Source organism: Saccopteryx bilineata, chromosome 1 (genome assembly GCF_036850765.1).
Source record: "Saccopteryx bilineata isolate mSacBil1 chromosome 1, mSacBil1_pri_phased_curated, whole genome shotgun sequence".
Classification (NCBI taxonomy): domain Eukaryota; kingdom Metazoa; phylum Chordata; class Mammalia; order Chiroptera; family Emballonuridae; genus Saccopteryx; species Saccopteryx bilineata.
The window spans coordinates 224,035,027-224,057,017 of NC_089490.1; the positions used below are offsets into that span (position 1 = coordinate 224,035,027).

At 46.2% G+C, this 21,991-nt stretch overlaps 1 protein-coding gene across 1 annotated transcript; it reads right to left on the reverse strand.

Moving 5' to 3' along the window:
* Positions 1-6,050: 6,050 nt before the first annotated feature.
* On the reverse strand, positions 6,051-7,019 carry C1H1orf202 (chromosome 1 C1orf202 homolog). The gene has a single exon (XM_066253498.1). The coding sequence runs from the start codon at positions 6,941-6,943 to the stop codon at positions 6,344-6,346; it is 600 nt and encodes a 199-aa protein (XP_066109595.1). The 5' UTR covers positions 6,944-7,019; the 3' UTR covers positions 6,051-6,343.
* Positions 7,020-21,991: the final 14,972 nt, after the last annotated feature.

Sequence of the window (21,991 nt, forward strand, 5' to 3'; positions counted from 1 at the left end):
AAAAAAATACTTTTATAAGAAATCTTTCAGAGTGCTTTCTGACCTCCGGGAAATGGCCACTGTGATGTATTTGGGTTGCGGGTGGGCATTATTCAAACCCAAGACTCCCATCTGCTCTGCAGAGACAGCCAGCCACACTCCATCAAGTGTTTCTCTTGTGCTCACATGTACATTTTCTCATGGGCATTCTTCTTGAGCTCAAGTCCATGGGCTAACTCCTTAGCCGCCAAGAAGAGTGTAGCCACACCTCTCACACGTGGTCTGGGGAATGGAGGCAAGGCTGGGGACGGGGGAGGTATCTGCAGAGGAACAGCCCCCACTGCACACACACATACTTCCCCATTCTTAGGCATCAGGTGTTCAGGAGCCTGGGTGACTGGGCTCCTCGTTTCCTACAAACCTGTTCTGCTTCTGCTTAGCACCTCCAACCCACCCTTCCCCCTTCTCCACTGACCCTTTTGCTAATTCAAAATCTTCTCTTGAATTAAGTATCATTAAATAAATAGCAATGGGCTTTTGTGATTTGTCAATGCCTGTCCGCTCTCTACTAAGTAGGAATGACCCCACCCCACCCCATCGCATTCTAAATATGTTCCTAATAGATTATAATAAATTAGTCACAAACTCAGATCTGGTAAAGCACCTGGTCTTGATGCTAAATATAATGAGGGACAATAGTCTTTATTCCCCATTATTATCTACTACTGAAGTTCACCTTTTCATCCAGATACTGACCTTCAAAGTTTGCAAAAGTCATGAAGATCAAGATTAATAACTTTATGCATTACTTTTCAAGAGGTAAATTTGTGTCAGGCAGCTACTTTTTCCATTATGGATTCTGAACCCAGAGAGCGGCCAAGCCCTCTCAAACCTCCCCTTTGGGTCCTTTCCCCCAAAGGAAAATCCTCCTCAAAGGGATCATCCTTGAGCCTACACTCAGAAGTGTAAATATTGTCAAAGCCAAGGGGAAAACCAGAGAAAGTTGAGAGGAGAGCCTCCTGTGCTTGTTGAAGGAGGCATTCATTGCCAGAGGTTAGCTGGTCTACCTGTGCTTTGAGTGCAGCCCTGACTGGAGGGCTCCACGGTCCCTGCTGAGAATGTACCACTCATGCTGTTGAGTAAAGCCTGAGCTCCTCCCTGACACCTGCCCCACTCGGGGACAATTCCAAGGTTCTACCAAACACTCCTAGCCACTTAGTGGGCCTCAGACGACAAGAAAAACAGATGGAAAAAAGAAACTTAACATGTTAAGCAGAGATAATAAAGCTAATAGCTTATGGATTATAGACAAAATTCATAAAGTAGGTTAAATATAGCTAATGTTAGTCACCTGTGAGACATCAGATAATTATAAGTAGAGCACCTGGTATGCTAACATGGGACAGATGGAAAGACCCAATAGGCCCCAAAATTCCTGACACATGTGAAACTCCAGTTTTTCATTATACTACATAATACACTTGAACTCCAAGGACCACAATACCGCAAATACACACGAGGCAGCTGAGGAACCAAAACTCACAATCCATGAAATATGCAATGTGTTCATGCGGCATTCAGTAATCGTGAGTCTTAAACTGGCCACTCTCCCACTCTTTCAAATGTGTCCAGGATTTACTTTAACCAGGTGTGTAAGATACGCAGACACAGCGCTTGATTATAGCCAAAATGTCGAGAAACAATGGGACATGCAGGCACAGAAATGACAGTCACACAGAAGAAGTTTTTTGTACTCACAGACCCCTAGAAACACATGCCATACCTAGTAGGGAAGCAGCAAGGTTGGTCAGCAGGCAGAATAGGCAAAGGGAAAGCATGATCAGGAGTCTTTGTTGTGGTTTTCCCAGAAAGACATGGGCAAGGCAGGGTAGGCAAGCTGAACAGATAGGATTGAATAGTTGGAATAATTTCTCGGCAGGTACCTGGGCCTGGGAGATCTAGGGCAGGAGATAGTGGCCCAGACTGCAGGAGTCCAACAGAAGGAGGAGGGGAGGTGTGGACTCAGGACTGATTGTTTTGCGTATCCAAGTTGGTGGCTGCCTCTAGGAGTCGCTAACCTGAGGGGGCAGTGCCTCTCCAGGTGTACAAGGCCCAGAGGTCAAAGCATCATAATGCAGAAAATAAAAATCATGATTACACAGCCACCTGTTAGGGACACCAAATTTTAAGCGTAGGAAACATTGGGAAAGCACAGAACAGATTCCCGTAGGCACCCCTCTGAGTCAATGGACCCAGATGGAGCCCAGGAATATGCATTTCTAACCAACACACGAGGTGGTTCTGACTCAGGTGACTGGCAACCATACTGAAAGGTACACTGGCCTAAAGAGGGTTGAAGAGGAAGGGGTTTCATCAGCGCACACGGGAAGATTCCTCCCCTGGATCTGTTTATACCTCCCTGTTTGGACTATAGTATGGGCCTAGTATGAAGTTGGATCCTGACAGTAGCCATTGTCAAAGATAAACAAAGCCAGACATTAGTTAAAGCTCTGAAAATAGATTTTATTCAATAACTACAGACAGCAAGGGAAGGAGCTGGGCTCCGTTCAGATTTGTGCTGGGGGTGCAAGGACAAGGGAAGCTCAAGTGCAAATTTATGAGGGGTTGGTGAGTGTGGAGGAAGGAGGTGGTTAGACCAGTTGTGTCTGCTAGCTGACAATTAGCAGTTAGCAGTCTTTCCTCCCACAGAGGCTGGGAGACAGAGCCCTATCCTTTCCTTGATTACATTTCAAAGGAATGTCTCTCAGGTCCTTGAGAAAGATACTCTTGAGTTGTAGGAGGTAGGGATACATCTCAAAGGAACAAAGGAACAATGTTAAGTCCTCACTAGTAAAAGCTCTAAGAAAAGGAAATCAGGGGTCTATCTTCAGGTGTTGGCTAAAACAAACAAAATTCTTCTCACAGCCCTGAGCTTTTCCAGAGAGGACATCAAAAGGGGGCTGGGTTGTCCCAGGGCCTTAGGCTGCTAGAGGCCCAGTTAAAGTTTGGTCAAGTCCTTTGTGCAGTGGTTTGAATCGAGTATTTGTGCTCTGAGTTACTGCAGTTCTCACCATATACAAAAATTAACTCAAAATGCATCAAGGACCTAAACATAAGAGCTAAACTATAAAACCCTTAGGAAAAAGCATAGGAGAAAATGTATAGGAGTAATGAGGCCCTGCATTTCTTTCTCTTGGTTTCTTCTCCAAGGAAGATAGATATAGGAGTTGGAACAAGTCACATGCTACTCCAGCCGTGGAAAATCAGAAGTAAATAATGTCACCATGAAATACTGTAAAATTCCACCTGACCAGGCGGTGGCGCAATGGATGAAGTGTTGGACTGGGATGCCGAGGACCCAGGTTCGAGACCCCGAGGTTGCTGGCTTGAGCGCAGGCTCCTCTGGCTTGAGCAAAATAAAAACTGCTCACTAGCTTGGACCCAAGGTCGCTGGCTCGAGCAAAGGGTTACTGGGTCTGCTGAAGGCCTGCGGCCAAGGCACATATGAGAGGGCAATCGATAAACTACTAAAGTGTCAAAATGAAAAACTGATAATTGATGTTTCTCATCTCTCTCCATTCCTGTCTGTCTGTCCCTATCTATCCCTCTCTCTGACTCTCTCTGTCCCTGTAAAGAAAAAAAAAATACTGTAAAATTCCAGGGTTGAAGGGTATGTTATAGGGCAGGGGTCCCCAAACTTTTTACACAGGGAGTCAGTTCACTGTCCCTCAGACCGTTGGAGGGCCGGACTATTAAAAAAAAAAAACTATGAACAAATCCCTATGCAAACACTGCACATATCTTATTTTAAAGTAAAAAAACAAAACGGGAACAAATACAATATTTAAAATAAAGAACAAGTAAATTTAAATCAACAAACTGACTAGTATTTCAATGGGAACTATGGGCCTGCTTTTGGCTAATGAGATGGTCAGTCTGGTTCCATATTAGTCACTGCTAGCTGTAACAAGTGATATGACGCATGCATTCCACGTCACCGGAAGTAGTACTGTATATGTAAGTGAGCGACACCGCGCTTTGCGCATCTGCATCCTGTGTTCCTCTCACTGACCACCAATGAAAGAGGTGCCCCTTCCAGAAATGTGGCGGGGGCCGGATAAATGGCCTCAGGGGGCCATATGCAGCCCGCAGGCCATAGTTTGGGGACCCCTGTTATAAGGGAAGTGTCCACTAACAGGTACTCTATGCCAACGCCCTGATGTAGCATCTACACCCAAGGGCCATGTTTCTGCTGAATCTGGGCTTTGGTGGGAGATACCCCACGGTGGATCAGCCCAGCAGATCTAGTAGAAATAACTTGTCTCTTGGTCCAGGAGGATCCATTATAACCAATGGCCAGCAGGCACCCATCACCAACAGCATCAGCAAACATGTAAGGCTTTGTGTGTATACCTGAGAGGGAAACTGGGAAGACAGAGGACACACATGAAACCACCATGACACATTCTCCAAGCCAGACATTACATATGCCATGTGCTTACACACAGAGCTGATGTGTGTGCATGTGCGTGTGTGTCACAGACCCAGGCACAGTCTAGACCAGTGGTAGTCAACCTGGTCCCTACCGCCCACTAGTGGGCATTCCAGCTTTCATGGTGGGTGATAGCAGAGCAACCAAAGTATAAATAAAAAAATAGATTTAACTATAGTAAGTTGTTTTATAAAGATTTATTCTGCCAAACTTAGCAAAAATCTGACATAAAGTACTTGGTAAGTAATTATTATTATATGCTTTAACTTGCTGTAACTCTGCTTTACAAATTTTATAAAGTAAAGTTACTTTCCTACTTTATAAATCACCATTACTGTGGAACCAGTGTGCGGTTAGAAAATTTTACTACTAACAGAGATACAAAAGTGGGCGGTAGGTATAAAGAGGTTGACTACCCCTGGTCTAGACCAATTTCCTTAACTTCACGAACAGGAAGTTTCAAGAGAATTATCTACTTTAGTTTGGTTCTTTTATTTCTTAAGGTAATAAACCCAGGAAACATTAAATGGCTGGAATTTCTTACATATTATTCAGTAACACCTCTGTTCTAGTATTTGAAATTTCATCAATTTGGTATTCTTCTAGTGGTTTCTCCTTTTCTGGCCTCTCAACTTCAACCTCTCCAAACAGAGAGGGTTCCATGGGGCCGCCCCTACGAAAGAGCTTTTCCTTCAGGCATCTGGCATCCCTGGTACAACCAGCCATCTGCCAATGGGATCGGTTTCCTTATGAGGATAGGGGTTGACTCTGAGGCTTAGCACCTTTTCTGGTGAAAATGCATTCGCTGCCATAACCCTATGGAATAATTTAAGCTGTTTGGCCAATAGTAGGAATAAAGAGGTTAGTAAAAGTACAAAATACACCTAACCTCAGTTACAGAGAACTCTGGCCTGTAGGGCCTCGCTCCCTGGCCCCAGCATTCTGGTGTATGCCTTGTTTTTTGGTTTGTTTCCCTGGTTTTCTTAGTTTCCCAGGTTCCTGCCCTCCCACTGCACTGAACTAAGCAGCTTCCAGATTCCCCACACCCCTCTTCCCAAGAGGTGAAGGGCAAGGACAGACCCCTGAAGCATGGGGATCTCTCCCCAACCACTTCAGCAACAGCAGAACTCCTAGACCTGTTGCGCAGTGTTTCTAGCTCGCTCTTTACAAGGGCAGGTCGGTGGCTGGGGCAGGAAGGTAGGAAGCAGGTGGCCTAGTGGTCTGAGCAAACCCGAAGCAAGGCGATTCTAACAACGTGATAAATACCCTCCCTGGGCACAGCTCTTCGGCTACTTCCGGCACTTTCACGTCTCATACTTTTTTTTCATCCTCAGAAGCCCGAAGAGCCAGAGTATCAGTGGCAGGTTTTCATGGACAAAGACGCTAAAGACCCACCCAGGAGTCTCCGGATTACTCATTTCTCAAACTCCCGCAATCCCACCTGCAAGCCATGGCTCATATGTTACGTTACACAAAAGATATATGAGTTCACTCATACTGATAAAGAGCTCAGTGTATATTCACTCATACTGATAAAGAGCTCAGAGCACATATGTGTATATTTTATTAACCCCCCAGCTCCTTGCACAGATTGAAAGTGAAAACCACTGCGGCTCCCACGCTCTTCCTGGCAGGTGTTTAGGAAGAGACAGTGCGACCTCTCCATTCACTCGGTCCGCTTCGTCGGCTGCATGGGTCCACTTGACTTTGCTAAAAACGCAACACCTAGACGATGGGATTCAAATGCTTATCTTCCCCAAATCCATTCATACGTTACTGGGTTTGTTTTCACGACACGCCTTTGTTAAACAACACAGCACCAGGGCTGGGGCGAGAGGCGAGGGACGAGGGACGGGGGAGAGGGGGGCGGGCCTAGGGGGCGCCCTGCGCGCGCCCCAGCACCAGCAGCGGGATCTCCTCCAGGCGCGCGGGCCGCCGGGCGCGCCGCCTCCACGCCGCCAGCCTCCGCAGCAGGCTCGGCAGGCCCAAGGCACCCCACACGCCGCGCTCTGCCGCCGTCCCGCCGGGCCGTGCGCACGTGACCTTCCCGCGCGTGCCCCGCGCTGCGCCCCGGCGGAACAGCCGCCGCCAGCACCACCAGCCCGAGCGGGAGCTGCGGTCGCTGGTCACTGCGCGCAGCCCCGTCGCCTCTGGATCCACGCGCTGAGCGCCGCCGGGCTTCAAGCACACCACCGTCTCCAGCAGCTTAAAGTGGCCGTCGCGCAGGGGGTCGCAGGGCTGCGCGGCCGCCATTTGGCGGCCCAGGCCTTTCCTGGGAACGCGGCTTAAGTCTTGGTCTCGGGAACTGACTGCCAGGAGACTCAGCGGAGACCTCGAGGGCACGAAGTCCCCCCTTTCGGGCCTCGAGTCCCTTTCTGCCACCTCCTGGGGGATGCGCTCTGCGACCCAATCACAGGTTTCTGTTGCCAAGGAAACGCAAACGCTGACCTCACAATGCTCCCCAGAGTGCATCCTCCCCCTCCTGAAACCAAGTCTTGGCCCCTACCAGAATCCAGATTCCCAAGTAATTCCCCAGACCACAAATAAACCAGCCATGTTTCTGTGGCGTCATTTTCGGACAGGACAAGGTGTCTAGGCAGTGCCTCAGGCCCAGCCCCTTGCTGACTCTCACACTAAGCATCCGCCCACTGGATCTAGCAACATGGAGTAAGGCTTGTGTTTCAGCCCCAGGTTGTGTGTCTTGGAGACTTCCTTCACTTTGGTGGACTGGTTTCAGGTGTTCTGTATTTTTCTGCCAACAAGGAACCAGAGTTTCAGGAAAAGATCTCAAAGATTCTCCACACCAGGCCTCAGCCAAAGGCCTCTTTCCTTGTAGGGTTATAATTGACTTTATTTTTTCTGTGATTTTTTTTCTTTCTGATCACAAACAGAAGATTTTTATGCAAAAAAAAAAATGTTTTTAATACAAAAAAAAGAAAGAAAGAGAACATCTTTTGTCTTGCTTTCTTATATATTTTATTGCCCTTGTCAATTTTCTCAAATTCAAGTAAGAAAAAGTTAAAAATCACAATTGCTACCATGTGTCATGCTTATTATGTGCTAAGCACTTTACCTAGTGCATAAATTTTTGTAGCCCACTGATAAGAAGGCAGGCTCCTGAGTGAGTCTGTCTGCATTTGAATTCTGACAATATTTACTGGTGTTACTGTAGGCAAGTTACTTCTCAGTGCCTCAGTTTACTCATCTGTGAAATTGATATAATAACAATCTGACCCCTGGGGGTTGTTGAGAATTAAATAACACATATAACATATTTAGCATATATGGGGCACATAGTAAGTATACAGTGAGAAAATTACACAATCTTCACAACTCAAATGAAGAAAAAGTCCCATCTTGTAGACTGAGAAAACTAAAGCCTACAGAGCTAAAAATCATTTACCTGAGATGCTGTAGCCTGTAAATTAAGGAGATGTGTTTTGAACCCCAAAATCTTTGAACCCCAGGGCATTAAATGACTATGCCACTGGTGAGCTTTCAACTCTTCACCCTACCAGAATAGTGTCCCTTCTTCAGGTAGACGTAGCCTCCAAAATACCCATTGTCAGGAGTTAGGGGTCTAGATGTCAAACACAGGAGGAACCTCCACCCTCACCCCGGATATCTAGCCCTTATTTCTAGCAGCTTTTAAAATATTCAATCATATGTGCAGGAGCCTCTCAGTACTCATCAGCCCTGAGCACACCCTAAGTGTTCTCTGTTGCGACCTCACCTTGGTGTGACTGCACAGAACTGACCCCCACCAGCCATTTCCCTTTAAGAACGGCTGTATGTTTTATTTACTCCTGTCTCCACTTCTCCACGGGTGTCTCCTCCCTGGATTCAGGCTGTCTGTGCTTCCTGTCCCCTGTGCCAAACGGTCAAGCACAAGGTAAATCCTGCCTGACAGATTCAGCTGGCAAAGAAACAACAGGCCCCAAATGGGACATTATTTACAGGGACAGTGCAAGGAAGAGCAGCCAAAAATGTCAGCACCCCACAGCCTGTGTACCCCAAGGGAACACAGAGATAAAAGGGGCCAGGTGACTAAGTGGTGGGACACCCTGTTGCTGAGGAACTAATGCAGCTAGGTGACAGCCTGCAACTGTGCCCTCTGTGGTGGGAGGACAAGGCAGAAAGTCTCGTGCATCCTCAGAACAAAACAGGTGATGAGAAACCATGTCACCACAGGCTGCCAGGACAATAGGAGGCCAGTGGCAATGGTCTTGAGCTCCTTACAAGCCTCCTAAGCCTGCATGTTCTGGGAGGATTACAAGGTGTTCTGCCAAGATTTAGATTCAGCTGCAATTCAAGCCTGGCTCACGTGGCCTATGTGAATATGTACAAGGTCCCCAGGGTACCAGGACAGAGCCACTTCCCTGCACAAACCAATTCACATGCTTCCTGAATCTTTTTCTGGATGTTATGAGCTGAATTTTGTCTCACCCTCCCCAAATCCATAATTTGAAGACCTAAACCCTAGAACTTCAGAATGAGACTATAGTATATATGAAGATAGGGGTCCAAAAAAGTAAATTAAAATGAGGTCACAAGGGTGGGCCTTGATCTTACATGACTGGTGTCCTTATAAGAGATTAGGATACAGACACAGAAGGAAGTTCACATATACAGGTAGAAAGCTGCCATCTACAAGCCAGAGAGAGAGGCCTCAGAAAAAAAACTAACCTGCCCATATGTTGATCTTGGACTTTCAACCTCCAGGACTGTGAGAAAATAAATTTCTGGTGTGTAAACCCCAAGCCTGGTATTTTATTATGGCAGCCCCACCTAGAGTACAAACACAGTGGCTGAAAGGCTTTGCCTCCCTTTTTATTTGGCCTCAAAGCCCTCTCTTATCCCTAGGTCACTCCATCCCTTGGCATCCCAGTGTGCAGGCTCCTCTGTGTGAAGATTCCCTTAATGCAACTCCTGTAAGGCCTGTGCACCTGCCACTGGGTGGTTCTCAGGCCACCCAGTGTGCCCAAGCCACCAGCAAAGGTCTAGGCAACCTCAGACACACCTAGGCCTGGCTTAGAGATTGAAGTTTTCAGACACCTGCCACCAAACAGCAGTTCAGCCCTAGATGACCCTGGGTCTAGGGTTGCCAGATAAAATACCCCATACCCCTTTCAATTTGAATTTCAGATAAACAATTTGCTTTTTTAAAATTATTATTATTATTTTACAGAGACAGAGAGAGAGGGATAGATAGGGACAGACAGACAGGAATGGAAAGAGATGAGAAGCATCAATTATCAGTTTTTCATTGCAACACCTTAGTTGCTCATTGATTGCTTTCTCATATGTGCCTTGACCATGGGCCTTCAGCAGACTGAGTAACCCCTTGCTCAAGCCAGCGACCTTGGGTCCAAGCTTTCCTCAAACCAGATGAGCCTGTGCTCAAGCTGGCGACCTTGGGGTCTCGAACCTGGGTCCTCCACATCCCAGTCCAACGCTCTATCCACTGCACCACCGCCTGGTCAGGCACAAATTGTTTTTTTTTAATGTGAGTATATCTCAAATATTGCATAGGTATACTAAAAAAAGTATTTGTTTATGAGAAAGCCACATTTAACTGGGCATTCTATTGTTTTCTTCGCTATGGAGAAAATCCAGGCACAGTCCAAAAGAAATTTTGGAATCTCTCAGAAGATCTCTCGACCAAAAGCTGGCCAGAGGCTGAAGCACTCTCCACACACCCCCACACACCCCCAGCAGAAGCAGACTTCTTGGGCCCCCCTTGTCCTAAGCCAGGTACCAGAAAGAGAGCACCAGAGACCTGGGGTCTCCAAAGTTAACAAGAACTCACAGTGTAAGATAGTGGGGTGTGGAGACCGCTTTCTCCCTGCCAGGATTCTAAAGGGACAGCAGACTTAGACACAGCCCTTGGTACCCTCCAAATCCAGACACAGAGAAAGCATAGCAATAATTACAAACACTGGCTTTGGGGTCGTACAGACCTGATTCAGAATTAGCAATGTGGCCTTGACTAAGCTAGGGTCTGTCTTATTACAGCATGGGAACTGTTCCTACCTATGTGACGGCGACATCACGAAGACCAGGTGAGGCAAAGCATGGAGGGCTTGCTGCAAGGCCTGGCTCGAGGCAGGTGCTCCGGGCACACTGGCTCTGCTGCTGCGAAGTCCGGCCCATCACTGCCTGCTCACCCCCCTGCCCCGGGCACTCCGCCGCCCACGTGGCCTCTCGAGTCCCAGCAGCACCTTTGTTTCTGAAGGCCCCAAGCTCATGACAAGCGCTGTGATCTCAAACTCCTGAAAACTTTCCTAGGAAAATTTGGGATGCAGCGATACGGGGTTGAAGAAAACAGATGGCTTTGGCTTTTCTGTAGTATGAACAGTGAAGGTCAGCTATCTCTGCAGGAGAGAGCACAGTGCCAAGGGAACCCTAACCATGAGACAGTCTTCTCACCTCTACAGTCTAACCCTCCCATCTCAGATATCTGCTGACCATGCAATCAGGTAGAAGGCAAGCAGCATCAGCCAAGTCCTAGGACTAGAATACTAAGCCAATACACTGTTCCAGCAAGGCTGAGTCAGGGACAACACCCCTATATGTGAGAGGGAACATATTTGTAAGCAGAGACATGAAGTGGGGGAGAGAGCACCCATGGTGACACTTGCCATCGCCCAAATAACCGGGCCAGAAGTGGAGTGTGGAATTTGGACAAAATGAAAGAGACTTTGCCTCTTCTTTTTGTGAAGACTACCTTCATTCCAATATATAAACTTTACAAGGTGACCGTTCCAAAATTACTCTTAAAGAACCAAATGTTTTCTCCAGATATTTTGAGATAAAGTTTTTGTTTGTTTGTTTGGGTTTTTTGTTTTGTTTCCTTTGTTGGGTTTTGTTTTTTGGGGTTTTTTTTTTTGTATTTTTCTGAAGTTGGAAACGGGGAGGCAGTCGGACAGACTCCCGCATGCGCCCGGCCGGAATCCACCCAGCATGCCCAACAGGGGGCAATGCTCTGTTGCAACCAGAGCCATTCTAGCACCTGAGGCAGAGGCCATTGAGCCACCCCAGCGCACGGGCCAACTTTGCTCCAATGGAGCCTTGGCTGCGGGAGGGGAAGAGAGAGAGAGACAGAGAGGAAGGAGAGGGGGAGAGGTGGAGAAGCAGATGGGCACTTCTCCTGTGTGCCCTGGCCGGGAATTGAACCTGGGACTCCTGCACGCCAGGCCGACACTCTACCACTGAGCCAACTGGCCAGGGCCGAGATAAAGTTTTGATTAAATAAATGCATCCTCAGAAAGGCCTGGTTCTGTATTAGGAAAGTAAATTCTGTGCCCAAGGACATTGGATAATTACAGCATCAAGTGTTTGTATGCTAGTACAGCCACTGGGAGGGAAGCAGATCTCTCCCTTTTGCTGTGAGTGGTGGATCTTATCATCAGCATGTCAGGGCTACTGAAATGTTAGTGTAACCTTGCTATCAGACAGGACCTCCCCTCAGAAACCCCCCGAACCATGGCCTGTGGAACCTGAAGTATTGTCCCCAAGATTTCTGCAAATCCTTTGTCCCCTATTTCCTCTTTCTGTATGTACATACCTATGATAAAGTCTAATTTATAAATTAGGCACAGTAAAAGATTAACAAAAAAAATAATAAAATGCAATTATAACAATACACTGTAATAAAAGTTATGTGAATGTACTATCTCTCTCTCTCTCAAAATATCTCATTGTGCTGTGCTCCCCCTTCTTGTGACAATGTGAGATGATACAAAGCCACATGATGAGATGAAGTAGCATGCAATATAAAAGTTATTATGAATTGTTTATTTCTAGAATTTTCCATTGAATATTTTTGAACTGTAGTTGACCATTGGTAACTGAAACTGTGAAAAGCAAAACTGCAGATAAGAGGGACACTACTGTACATTTCTATTGGTATAAGGTAGACCTTGGGGCCTGACCAGTGGTGGCGCAGTGGACAGAGCGTTGATGTGGGACACTAAAGTTCCAGGTTCGGAACCTGGATGTCACTGGGTTGAGTGTGGGCTCACCAGCTTGAGCACAGGGTCCCAGGCTTGAGTGCAGGATCATAGACATGACCCCATAGTCACTGGCTTGAGCCCAAGGTCACTGGCTTGAAGCCCAAGGTTGCTGGCTTACACAAGGGGTCACTGGCTCAGCGGGAGTCCCCCAGTCAAGGTACATGAGAAGCAACCAATGAACAACTAAAGTGATGCAAATACGAGCTGATGCTTCTCATGTCTCTCCCTTCCTCTCTATCTGTCTCTCTCTGTGAGTGTGTATCTCTTGCTAAAAAAAAAAAAAATCAGGGAGGGGTAGAGAGGGGCTAGAAGGTTTGAACCAGACATATGTGGGATTTCATGAGAAAAGTAGCTGCTATAACCTGACCAGGTGGTGGCGCAGTGGATAGAGCGTCAGACTGGGATGCCGAGGACCCAGGTTCGAGACCCCCAAGGTCACCAGCCTGAGCGCGGACTCACTTGGTTTGAACAAAGCTCACCAGCTTGGACCCAAGGTCGCTGGCTCAAGCAAGCGGTCACTCGATCAGCTGTAGCCCCCTGGTCAAGGAACATATGAGAAAACAATCAATGAACAACTAAGGTGCCACAATGAAGAACTGATGCTTCTCATTCCTCTCCCTTCCTGTCTGTCTGTCCCTCTCTCTGTCACAAAATAATAAATTTCTTAAAAAAAAAAAAAAAAAGAAGCTGCTATATCCTTCTTGGGAAGGGACAAGATACACAAGTAGATGCCTTGTGCTGGGAATCAGGAAGGCCCTGGCCCCATGGAGATAGGGAGCTGGAAGGAAAGGGGCTGAGGCAGAGCTGCAGGGCTTCTGGGGACAGAATGCTGTTATCTCCTTGAGGAAGTGGCTATTTGCTTGATAATCACCTCAGCTATTGGAGGGCCAGTGACCTATGATTTCCAAACACCCTTTTGTCTAACCTTTGAGGGTTTTTTGCATCTTATTAATTTCAATTTCTTTCTGCTGTTGTTTGCAATTTTTTTTTAATTTATTTATTGATTTTAGAGAGAGGAGAGAGAGAGAGAGGGAGCAGTGGGAAGGAGAGAGAAGCATCAACTTGTAGTAGTTGCTTCTCATATGTGCCTTGACCGAGCAAGCCCAGGACTTCAAACTGGCAATCTCAGCATTCCAGGTCGACGCTTTTATCCACTGCACCACCACAGGTCAGGCACTTTGCAACTTTTCTTGATGATACCAGTGTACTTTATTTGTGATAAGGAAAATATGGGTACATATATTAAGAGTCACTGGACAGCGTTTTGAATTGTACAACTCATACCCACATAAGGTGATAGCAGGAGGAATCCAGAGAGAACTTCCACAAGAAAAGTGTAACTCAGAGGGACGGGTGCTGGTACCCAGGCACAGACATACCCCTCTACTCTCCACCCTGAGTTCACTCAAAACTTTTGGGTCGATCTCTCCCTTCCTCTCTCTCTAAAATCAATTTTAAAAAAATATGTTTTAAATTATGTTTCTCTCCCTCCTCTAAAATCAAAATATAAATAAATAAAAATTAAAAAAAAACTTCAGGGTCAAAATGACCAACTACAAGTGAATTGTGTAAGGTGATCCATTTAAATAAACCAGCTTTAGCCTGACCTGTGGTGGTGCAGTGGATAAAGCATTGCCCTGGAAATGCTGAGGTCACCGGTTCGAAACCCTGGGCTTGCCTGGTCAAGGCACATATGGGAGTTGATGCTTCCAGCTCCTCCCCCCTTCTCTCTCTGTCTCTCTCTCCTCTCTCTCTCTCTCTCCTCTCTAAAAATGAATAAATTAATTAATTAAAATTAAAAAAAAAAAAGAAGGTAGGAGCTACAATAGCCTAGTAAATGTAACTGGTCTTCTGCCTTTAAAAATAAATAAATAATAAATAAATAAACCAGCTTTAAAAGGGGAAATTTGAATATGGATTTGGCATTAGAAAGCACTAAGAAATTCTTGTTAATTTTATTAAGTGTAATGTGGCATTATAATTTTCCAATAAGAAAGTTTTGAGGTGCATACTAAGGAATTTAAATGTAAAACATTATAATCTGTGAAATTTACTTAAAAATATCCAGGAAAAATAAGAGGGGAGATGAATAGATGAAACAAATCTGGGACAGTGTTAATGATTATTAAAGCCAGGGTAATGGATATGCAAGGATTGTTATACTTCCTATTATTATACATATTTGTGGATTTTCAAAGGAAAAATGTGGACAGGCTAACACAAAGAGAGTTTGTTACCGTGGTTGCCAAGTGTGGTGTGATGGGGAAACAGACACTCTTGTCCAGGGGACTTAACTGAAGTTTGAAACTCCCTCCCTCAACTATCAGCCATTTCAGGAGCAAGTGAGATTTGCGTAGGTCATTGATCGAGATTTCTATTTCACTCAGCCCAGGAGGTGGGAAGTACCCCCACATTCTACCACAGAAGGGCCACAGGCCATGGAGACCAAGCCAACCTATTTCCAAAACCCAGAGAATGCCTTCCTCTCTCTATTAACTCACAAACTCAAAATGATTATCATAAAGTCAAGTTGCGTTCTCGCAGTATCTCGGTTTCCACATCTGATAGAAAAAAATCATGAAATAACCATTAAGATGTGGACAACCAGATTTGCTCCCTTTCAAGGCCAGCTATGAGGCTCTCAGATAGCCTTGATCATGGGGCAGCCAACCACACAATTACAAGCCACCCAGGTGCCCACCCCCTTGGCCCTTGGTGCCAAAGCCTTTGCTGCCAGTGTAAAGGCGAAGATTGTGGTAGTTGGCTGCATGATTGCATCAGGAACCCCGGAACTAGCTGGCCAGAAAATCCAGGTGATTCAAGCACACGGGGCTGAGCCCTAGGTAGCTAGGGTAAGCAGCTTCATTGCAATCTCTGCTTTGTTGGAAAGAGAGTTGGCCAAGGGCTACATTTATTTTGGCCATTTTGTTTTATTTAAGAAAAACCCAAAACATTTGTTTCAGTCAACAAATTCCGAATTTAACACCCAATAGCCAATGCAGCCTCAAAAGAAAATGTTTGGGTGGGTGGTTAATATTGTTTCTGAAAAAAAGCAAAGGCTAGAATCTATGTGATTTAGAAATGGCCACTGAAATGTTAGGGCCGGATACACTTCTGAGACTTCCCACCCTGTGGGGTGTGGAGAGAAGGTAGGGAGGGATTGTAGGAAGTCATCCCCTACTGCTTCTTTTGCACATGGAGCCAGGTTCTCCCAGTTTGGGGAGGAGCAGGTCCCAATGCTGCTCTACTGTCCGCATGTCTCATTCAGGTTCAAAGGCTCTCTCCGGGGAAGGCTCAGGGAGGTGGAGATGGGTGCCTGCCCCACCTTCTCCCTTCTCTAAAAATTGCTCCAGCCTCCGACCCTTGTATTAAATTACCTCACTCCTCCCGAGCCATACAGGCTAGAACCCAGACTGCATCAGGAAAAATATCTCACCCAGGAACTGGAATTGGGAAAGAGGTCCGTAAGTATGTGCAGGTGCAGAAATAGAAAGTCATGTTGATTCAGGGATGAAGGCACCAGCAAGCACATCATTACACAGGTATAAATGTGGAGGTATCTACCTATCCCTTCGATGCACTCAAGACCCTTCCAAGCAAGAAGTACTTGTTCTGTTGGAGAGGACAAAGACTATTCAGAACGTATGAAGCAATTTTGAAATATCATACAATAACTTGCTAGAAAATCAGGCTGGAATTTGGACTTCTCAAACTCAAAGTCAGCTTATACCCTGTGAATGAAAATAAGTATAATCTCCCTTGGAAAGCCACATACAGTTTCGATTACCCAGATAATGTGAATTTAAAATGTCTGACAGTCCTTGATGCTAAGCAGCATTATAACCTGAAAATCTAAGGGGATTATCAAAACAGCTAGCATTTGGCAGAAAATTGCCAGCCCCTGAAATCACTGTACCTAGCAGACCTTCCTAATTATGTTTATTTTTGGTGATGTTATCTTCAGCTCTATTTTTAGCTTTCCAATTCTGTAAAAGCATTTGTAAGACAGAGAAAGACTCTGTGACAGAATCTATTAAGTGTGAACTGCTCACCTAGTATCTTTAAGGCAGAAACACTACAATTTCTCAGGCTGTACTTTTCTCCCCACCTTTGGAAGGTAATATAGATTTTAAAATTTTTACTTCTCCCTAATAGAAGACTTAACACTTTGGACATTCCTCAAGGTCTGCCAATGAAATCAGTAACACACAGTCTTTGTCGGGCATGAAGTTGTTGAGAAGTCAGAAAAAAACAGCATTTGGTTTTTCCTTGATATCCAAAATTGAAAACTGTGGTCAGAAGGGCGTTCACAACCAAGTATCGAGTTGGTGGCTCCAATTTCTATAAGGAATGCATCTTACTACATCTATGTGCAATGGGGTGGGACCATCTTACAAGTGGGCAAGTCATCTGGAGTCTCCTTAAACTCAACGTGACCCAGGCTGAATAGGTCACCTTCCACCCCAGCAGCATGAACTGATGGAGCTAACCCACCTACAGAAATCGGCCCTTTAGATTCAGGGAAATGAAACTGCATTTAGGAGGCTAAGAGAGGAGACAAAAGAAAAGAGCCCATGGGATATTCACCCCGGCTGGTGTGTGCTTCTTCCAACATAAGGTACCTTCCGGGAGGCCAGGGCTGCTTCCTGATGGGTATTGGGCTAGGGTAATGCTTTTATGCTGCCTACTGAGGATTTATGTCCTTGGAGGTTCTGAAGGGAGCTACGCCCAGGAGCATAGAGAACACACCTGTGAGCTTCTCCAAGCTGCCAGATGGACCACTCTTCTGGGTCTAATTAGGGAAGTTAGGGTCCTGATCAGCCACACCTGTCCTCTGCCATTGGTCACAAGGGACATCAGAGAAAATGACCCCCAACAATAGGCCAGAGGGGTGTCCCTGCACCAAGGCACAGCACAAACAACACCCAGAACCTACCTACAGAAGCAGCCGTGGAGGAGCGGAGAGTTTGTTTTCAAGCCTGGACTCTGCCCTTGCCAGGGGGGAGTTTCCTCACTTTTCTAAGCTTCGGTTTCCTCACTTGTAAAACAGAGATTTTATAACATTCCCTTCCAAAGTGTGAGGATTAAATGAGAAGTATAAAAGTACTTTGTTAAGTGCAATAAAACATGAATTCACAAGGAAACTGAGGCTCACTGTAATATATTAGCACCCTCACATGGTCCCTTATGTAGAAAGTACTTAGTAAAGCCTGACTGTGGTGGTGCAGTGGCTAGGACATTGACCTGGAACGCCGAGGTTGCTGGTTCAAAACCCTGGGCTTGCTGTGTCAAGGCACATAACAAGAAGCAACTACAAGTTGATGCTTCCTGCTCCTCCCCTTTGCTTTTATCTCACTTTCTCTTCCCTCTGAAGTCAATAAATAAAATCCTTTTTTTATTTTATTTATTCATTTTTAGAAAGGAGAGGGAGAGGGAGGGAGAGAGAGAGAGAGAGAGAGAGAGAGAGAGACAGAGAGAGAGAAGGGGGGAGGAGCTGGAAGCATCAACTCCCATATGTGCCTTGACCAGGCAAGCCCAGGGTTTCGAACCGGTGACCTCAGCATTTCCAGGGCAACGCTTTATCCACTACGCCACCACAGGTCAGGCCTAAAATCCTTTTTTTTTAAAGTCTTTGACAAATATTTAAGGACAAGGAGGATTAGTATGATTGTTTCCAAGTACTGTATGCTGATCCCTGCCTTCCTCACCCCTACCTTCAGCAGCCCAGGAAGTGAGAGGAAATGAACATTGTGAAGTACAGGGGTGGGCAGAGTGCCCTCTGACCTCTGGTGGGGGCTATAGATTCCTGAGGTGGCCTTGTGAGATATGTGGAAGTAAGGGGACCATGTGTCAGTCTTCTATAGTCATCTGATGCTTTCTTTCCTTAAAAAAATAAATAAGTAAAAATCTAATCAAGCCCTGGTTTCCAGGCAACCACGTTCCAGTGAGTCCCTTGTTGTGGCAGTTCTTTGAAGTGTGAGTCACACTTAATGCTGAGCTTCAGCAACTCCACGCAAAGGAACACAGTTTAGACCCAAACTGAGGAGAAGTTAGAGGGATTTCTTAACTTTTTTTTGTGCCATGGACCATTGGGCAGTCTGGCGAAGCCTATGGGCCTCTTCTAAGAATAATGTTTCTATTGCATTAAAAGTAAAATACAAGGCCCTGGCCAGTTGGCTCAGTGGTAGAGTGTCGGCCCAGCCTGTGGAGGTCCTGGGTTCGATTCCCAGCCAGAGCACACAGGAGAAGCACCCATTTGCTTTTCCACCCTTCCCCCTCTCCTTTTTCTCTATCTCTGTCTTCCCCTCCTGCAGCCAAGGTTCCACTGGAGCAAAGTTGGCCCGGGCTCTGAGAATGGTTCCCTGGCCTCCGCCTCAGGCGCTAGAATGTCTCCAATTGCAGCAGAGCAACACCCCAGATGGGCAGAGCATCGCCCCCTGGTGGGCATGCTGGGTGGATCCCGGTTGGGCTTGGGTGCATGTGGGAGTTGTCTGTCTGCCTCTGCCCCCCTTCTGCTCTCACTTCAAAAAAATACAAAAAAAACAAAAAAGTAAAAAAATAAAGTAAAATACATAGGCTTATAAAGGAAATAAATCATATATTTTAAAAAATTTGTGATAATCTAGTTGCTTCATTATAAGCATAGTTAGTAGCAAGATCAAGCCGCGGGTCTAATAAACTCTTGAAACTGTGGAAGTGATGAGTGCAAGCAATAATTTGTGAGATCAGAAACCAGGGAGGGTAATATTACATAAAAATGCAAGTTCTATCAGTGACAGTCATGGGGACTGCTAATGCCACTCTGCTTTGATGACTGCATTTTTATAAATGCAAGGAGATGCTGGGTTTCAATTAGATGTCAGGAACTTCTCATCTAAGTCCATGGACCTTCTGAAATCTATGCACAGTTCCCAGGTTGGGAATCCCTTCCTGAGAGCCAAAAATTCAAGGTTCTCAGTCTCTTAGAGAGGCTTTCCCTCCCCATGTGACACGGGGTCCACTCATTTAGAATTTACTCACTTGGCCCTCAGGAGCCTTGTCTACACAGATCCTCACCAGTGGTGGCTGTGGAGGTGGCATGGCGAGAATTAACACAGAAGCTGAGTGAGGACAATGGGAGAGGAAGACAGGGCACAGAGGGAAAGATAAACGTCTAGCCTGTAACCCACTCCAGGATCCCCCTCAGTCTGATTCCAAGCAGGGCACTTGGAGTGGGTCACACCCTCCCCTTCATTCCCAGTAACAGGGATCAAGTCTGGCTGTGCTTCTTTAAGATCAAATTTGCCTTTTCTTCTCCCTTCCCATGGCCCCTCCTAATCCAAACATTTCACACTTGGGTGACAGAGGATCTGCCCCCTCCAATGTGTCCTGGTCACTGCCCTCAGACTGGGCACCTTCCTGGGGCTCTCCTCTCTGCCCAGGGAAACCTGCTGGCGACTACCCCTAGTCCCAAGGTCCACATCTCTATCTGGGCCCTTCATAATGCCACCCATCCTCCCAGCCAAGTTTATTTCTCATCAGCACTCAGCAGTGCCCAGTGTCCTCCTATTGTGCACGCGCACATGCACACACTCCTCTCGCTGTACTGTGTCCACTCCCCGAGCCTCTCTCCTCCCACCACTCAGCAGAACCTATTCCTGCCATCCTCTAGCCCCACCTGGAGCTGTTCCCCCCCACAACCCCTGCCTGGCTGCACTGATCAGGCATCTTCACCCCCCACCACTGGGCACTGATGTATTCCTATTTCACACGTGCTGTCTCTCCCACTGGTTTCTCAATGCCTCAAAGATAGGGAATCATATCTTACCTTCCCCTTTGTGTCTCCCTGGGCCTTGAGGAATGCTGAGCATCTAGGAAATGCATGTTGCTGATCAAAACGAGATTGGAAGATTTGTATTTTGTCAGATCTCTTTGTGTTAGGAAGAGATATTGTGACAAGCTCCTGGAGGCTAAGAGTGAGGCCTCTCGGGACATTATCAAGTAACAAAGATTCCATGGTAGTTTACGATGTGTGACTCTAACAGTCCTGAAGATAATAACAAACATTTTGAAAATGTGATTGCTGAAGACAGTGATGAGATTTTTTTTCTTGGCACATAGGAAAAGAAAGTTTTTCTTCCTGAGATGATCACGTCAGATAAACCCAAGGTATAAACTAAAGAGAAAATAATTATGTAATCCCTCTGCTTGGTCTTATCTCCCTTTTAAGGAGTATAAATTATTAGTAATATATAATGAGAACTTTAATATGTGAGTCATAGCCTCTGAATCATGGTAATACATCAGAAGGCCCTGATTGGGAAGAACTGAATTATATGCCTGTTCTCACATTTAACTAAAGCCCTTTCCTCCCACAGAAGCTAAAAGGAAAACATGGGTTTCAGCAATGAACTTTCACTTCTCATCTCTATTTCTCCCTAGTTTGATTTTTATGGCAGTCTGGTCTGGATAGCTGGCTCTTCCAACACTGACATCATTTAGGGCCTTCTTCCACATGGGACGCAATCCCCACGCATTCGCTCTCCCTCCCTCTCACACGTGCTGTTATTTCCATAAAGATAACAAAACTTTAACTGGCAATTTTTACAGTTTACAAAGTGCTTTCATAATTATCTCGTCTGAGCATCTTAGCAACTTCATAGGAAGCTATAAATTATTAGCCATTTCTACAGATCAGGCAACTTAGACATGAGAGAAGTCAGGTGACTTCTCTAAGTCCAGCACCTTGCTGCACCAGGTTGGGCCACTCAGATCCTTCCTCTATGTGGTGGGCACCAGACTGCATGATTGTCACAGCGGGATTATGGAATGATGGACAGTGAAATGCTGATGGACACAGTGAGCATGCGGGGAGTTGCATTCATGGCAGAGAGCACAGAAACTTACAGAGATGGCTGCATGGTGCAGAAGCCAATACAGTCACACTCAACAGAGGGAGGAGCTGCCCAGGTCTGAAGTCCCCAGGGAGCAACAGCCATGCAGGACACCCATGCAAAGTGCAGATTCCTGTGGACACAAGAAGCTCACCTCAGCTATTCTACCAGGCAGGGTGCGAAGGGGTTCTACCTACCTATCCTGTATCCCCAAACACATGTGTACATATGCCTGCCCTTTGGCTCCCCAGCTGTAAGGTACCATGCAAACCAAGTCCTCTGAGGCCGAGAAAAATGAAAGTGAGTTTCCTGGGCAAAATGCCCTTCAGCTGGCCCAGCTTTCAGCCCAGCTGCGGACTCCAGGCTGCACACTCAGACAAACAGCTCATTGAGTTGATCAGGCATTCACACTGGAGCATCATTCATCCAACACCTATGCGTATACAGTGGGAGAGAAGGTTATGCAGTCTTAGTCATAAATCAGTGCTCAGTACAAAAGCAGAGTCCCTGTGTTCTGCTGGTCTCTCCTCTCCTTGCTGTCTTTCTCTAATGGGTCGCCTTTGGGGTCCCTTTCCCAAGCAGAGCTGTTGGCACCATACAGAATGAGTGCGAGACACCCGTTATGAGGATAA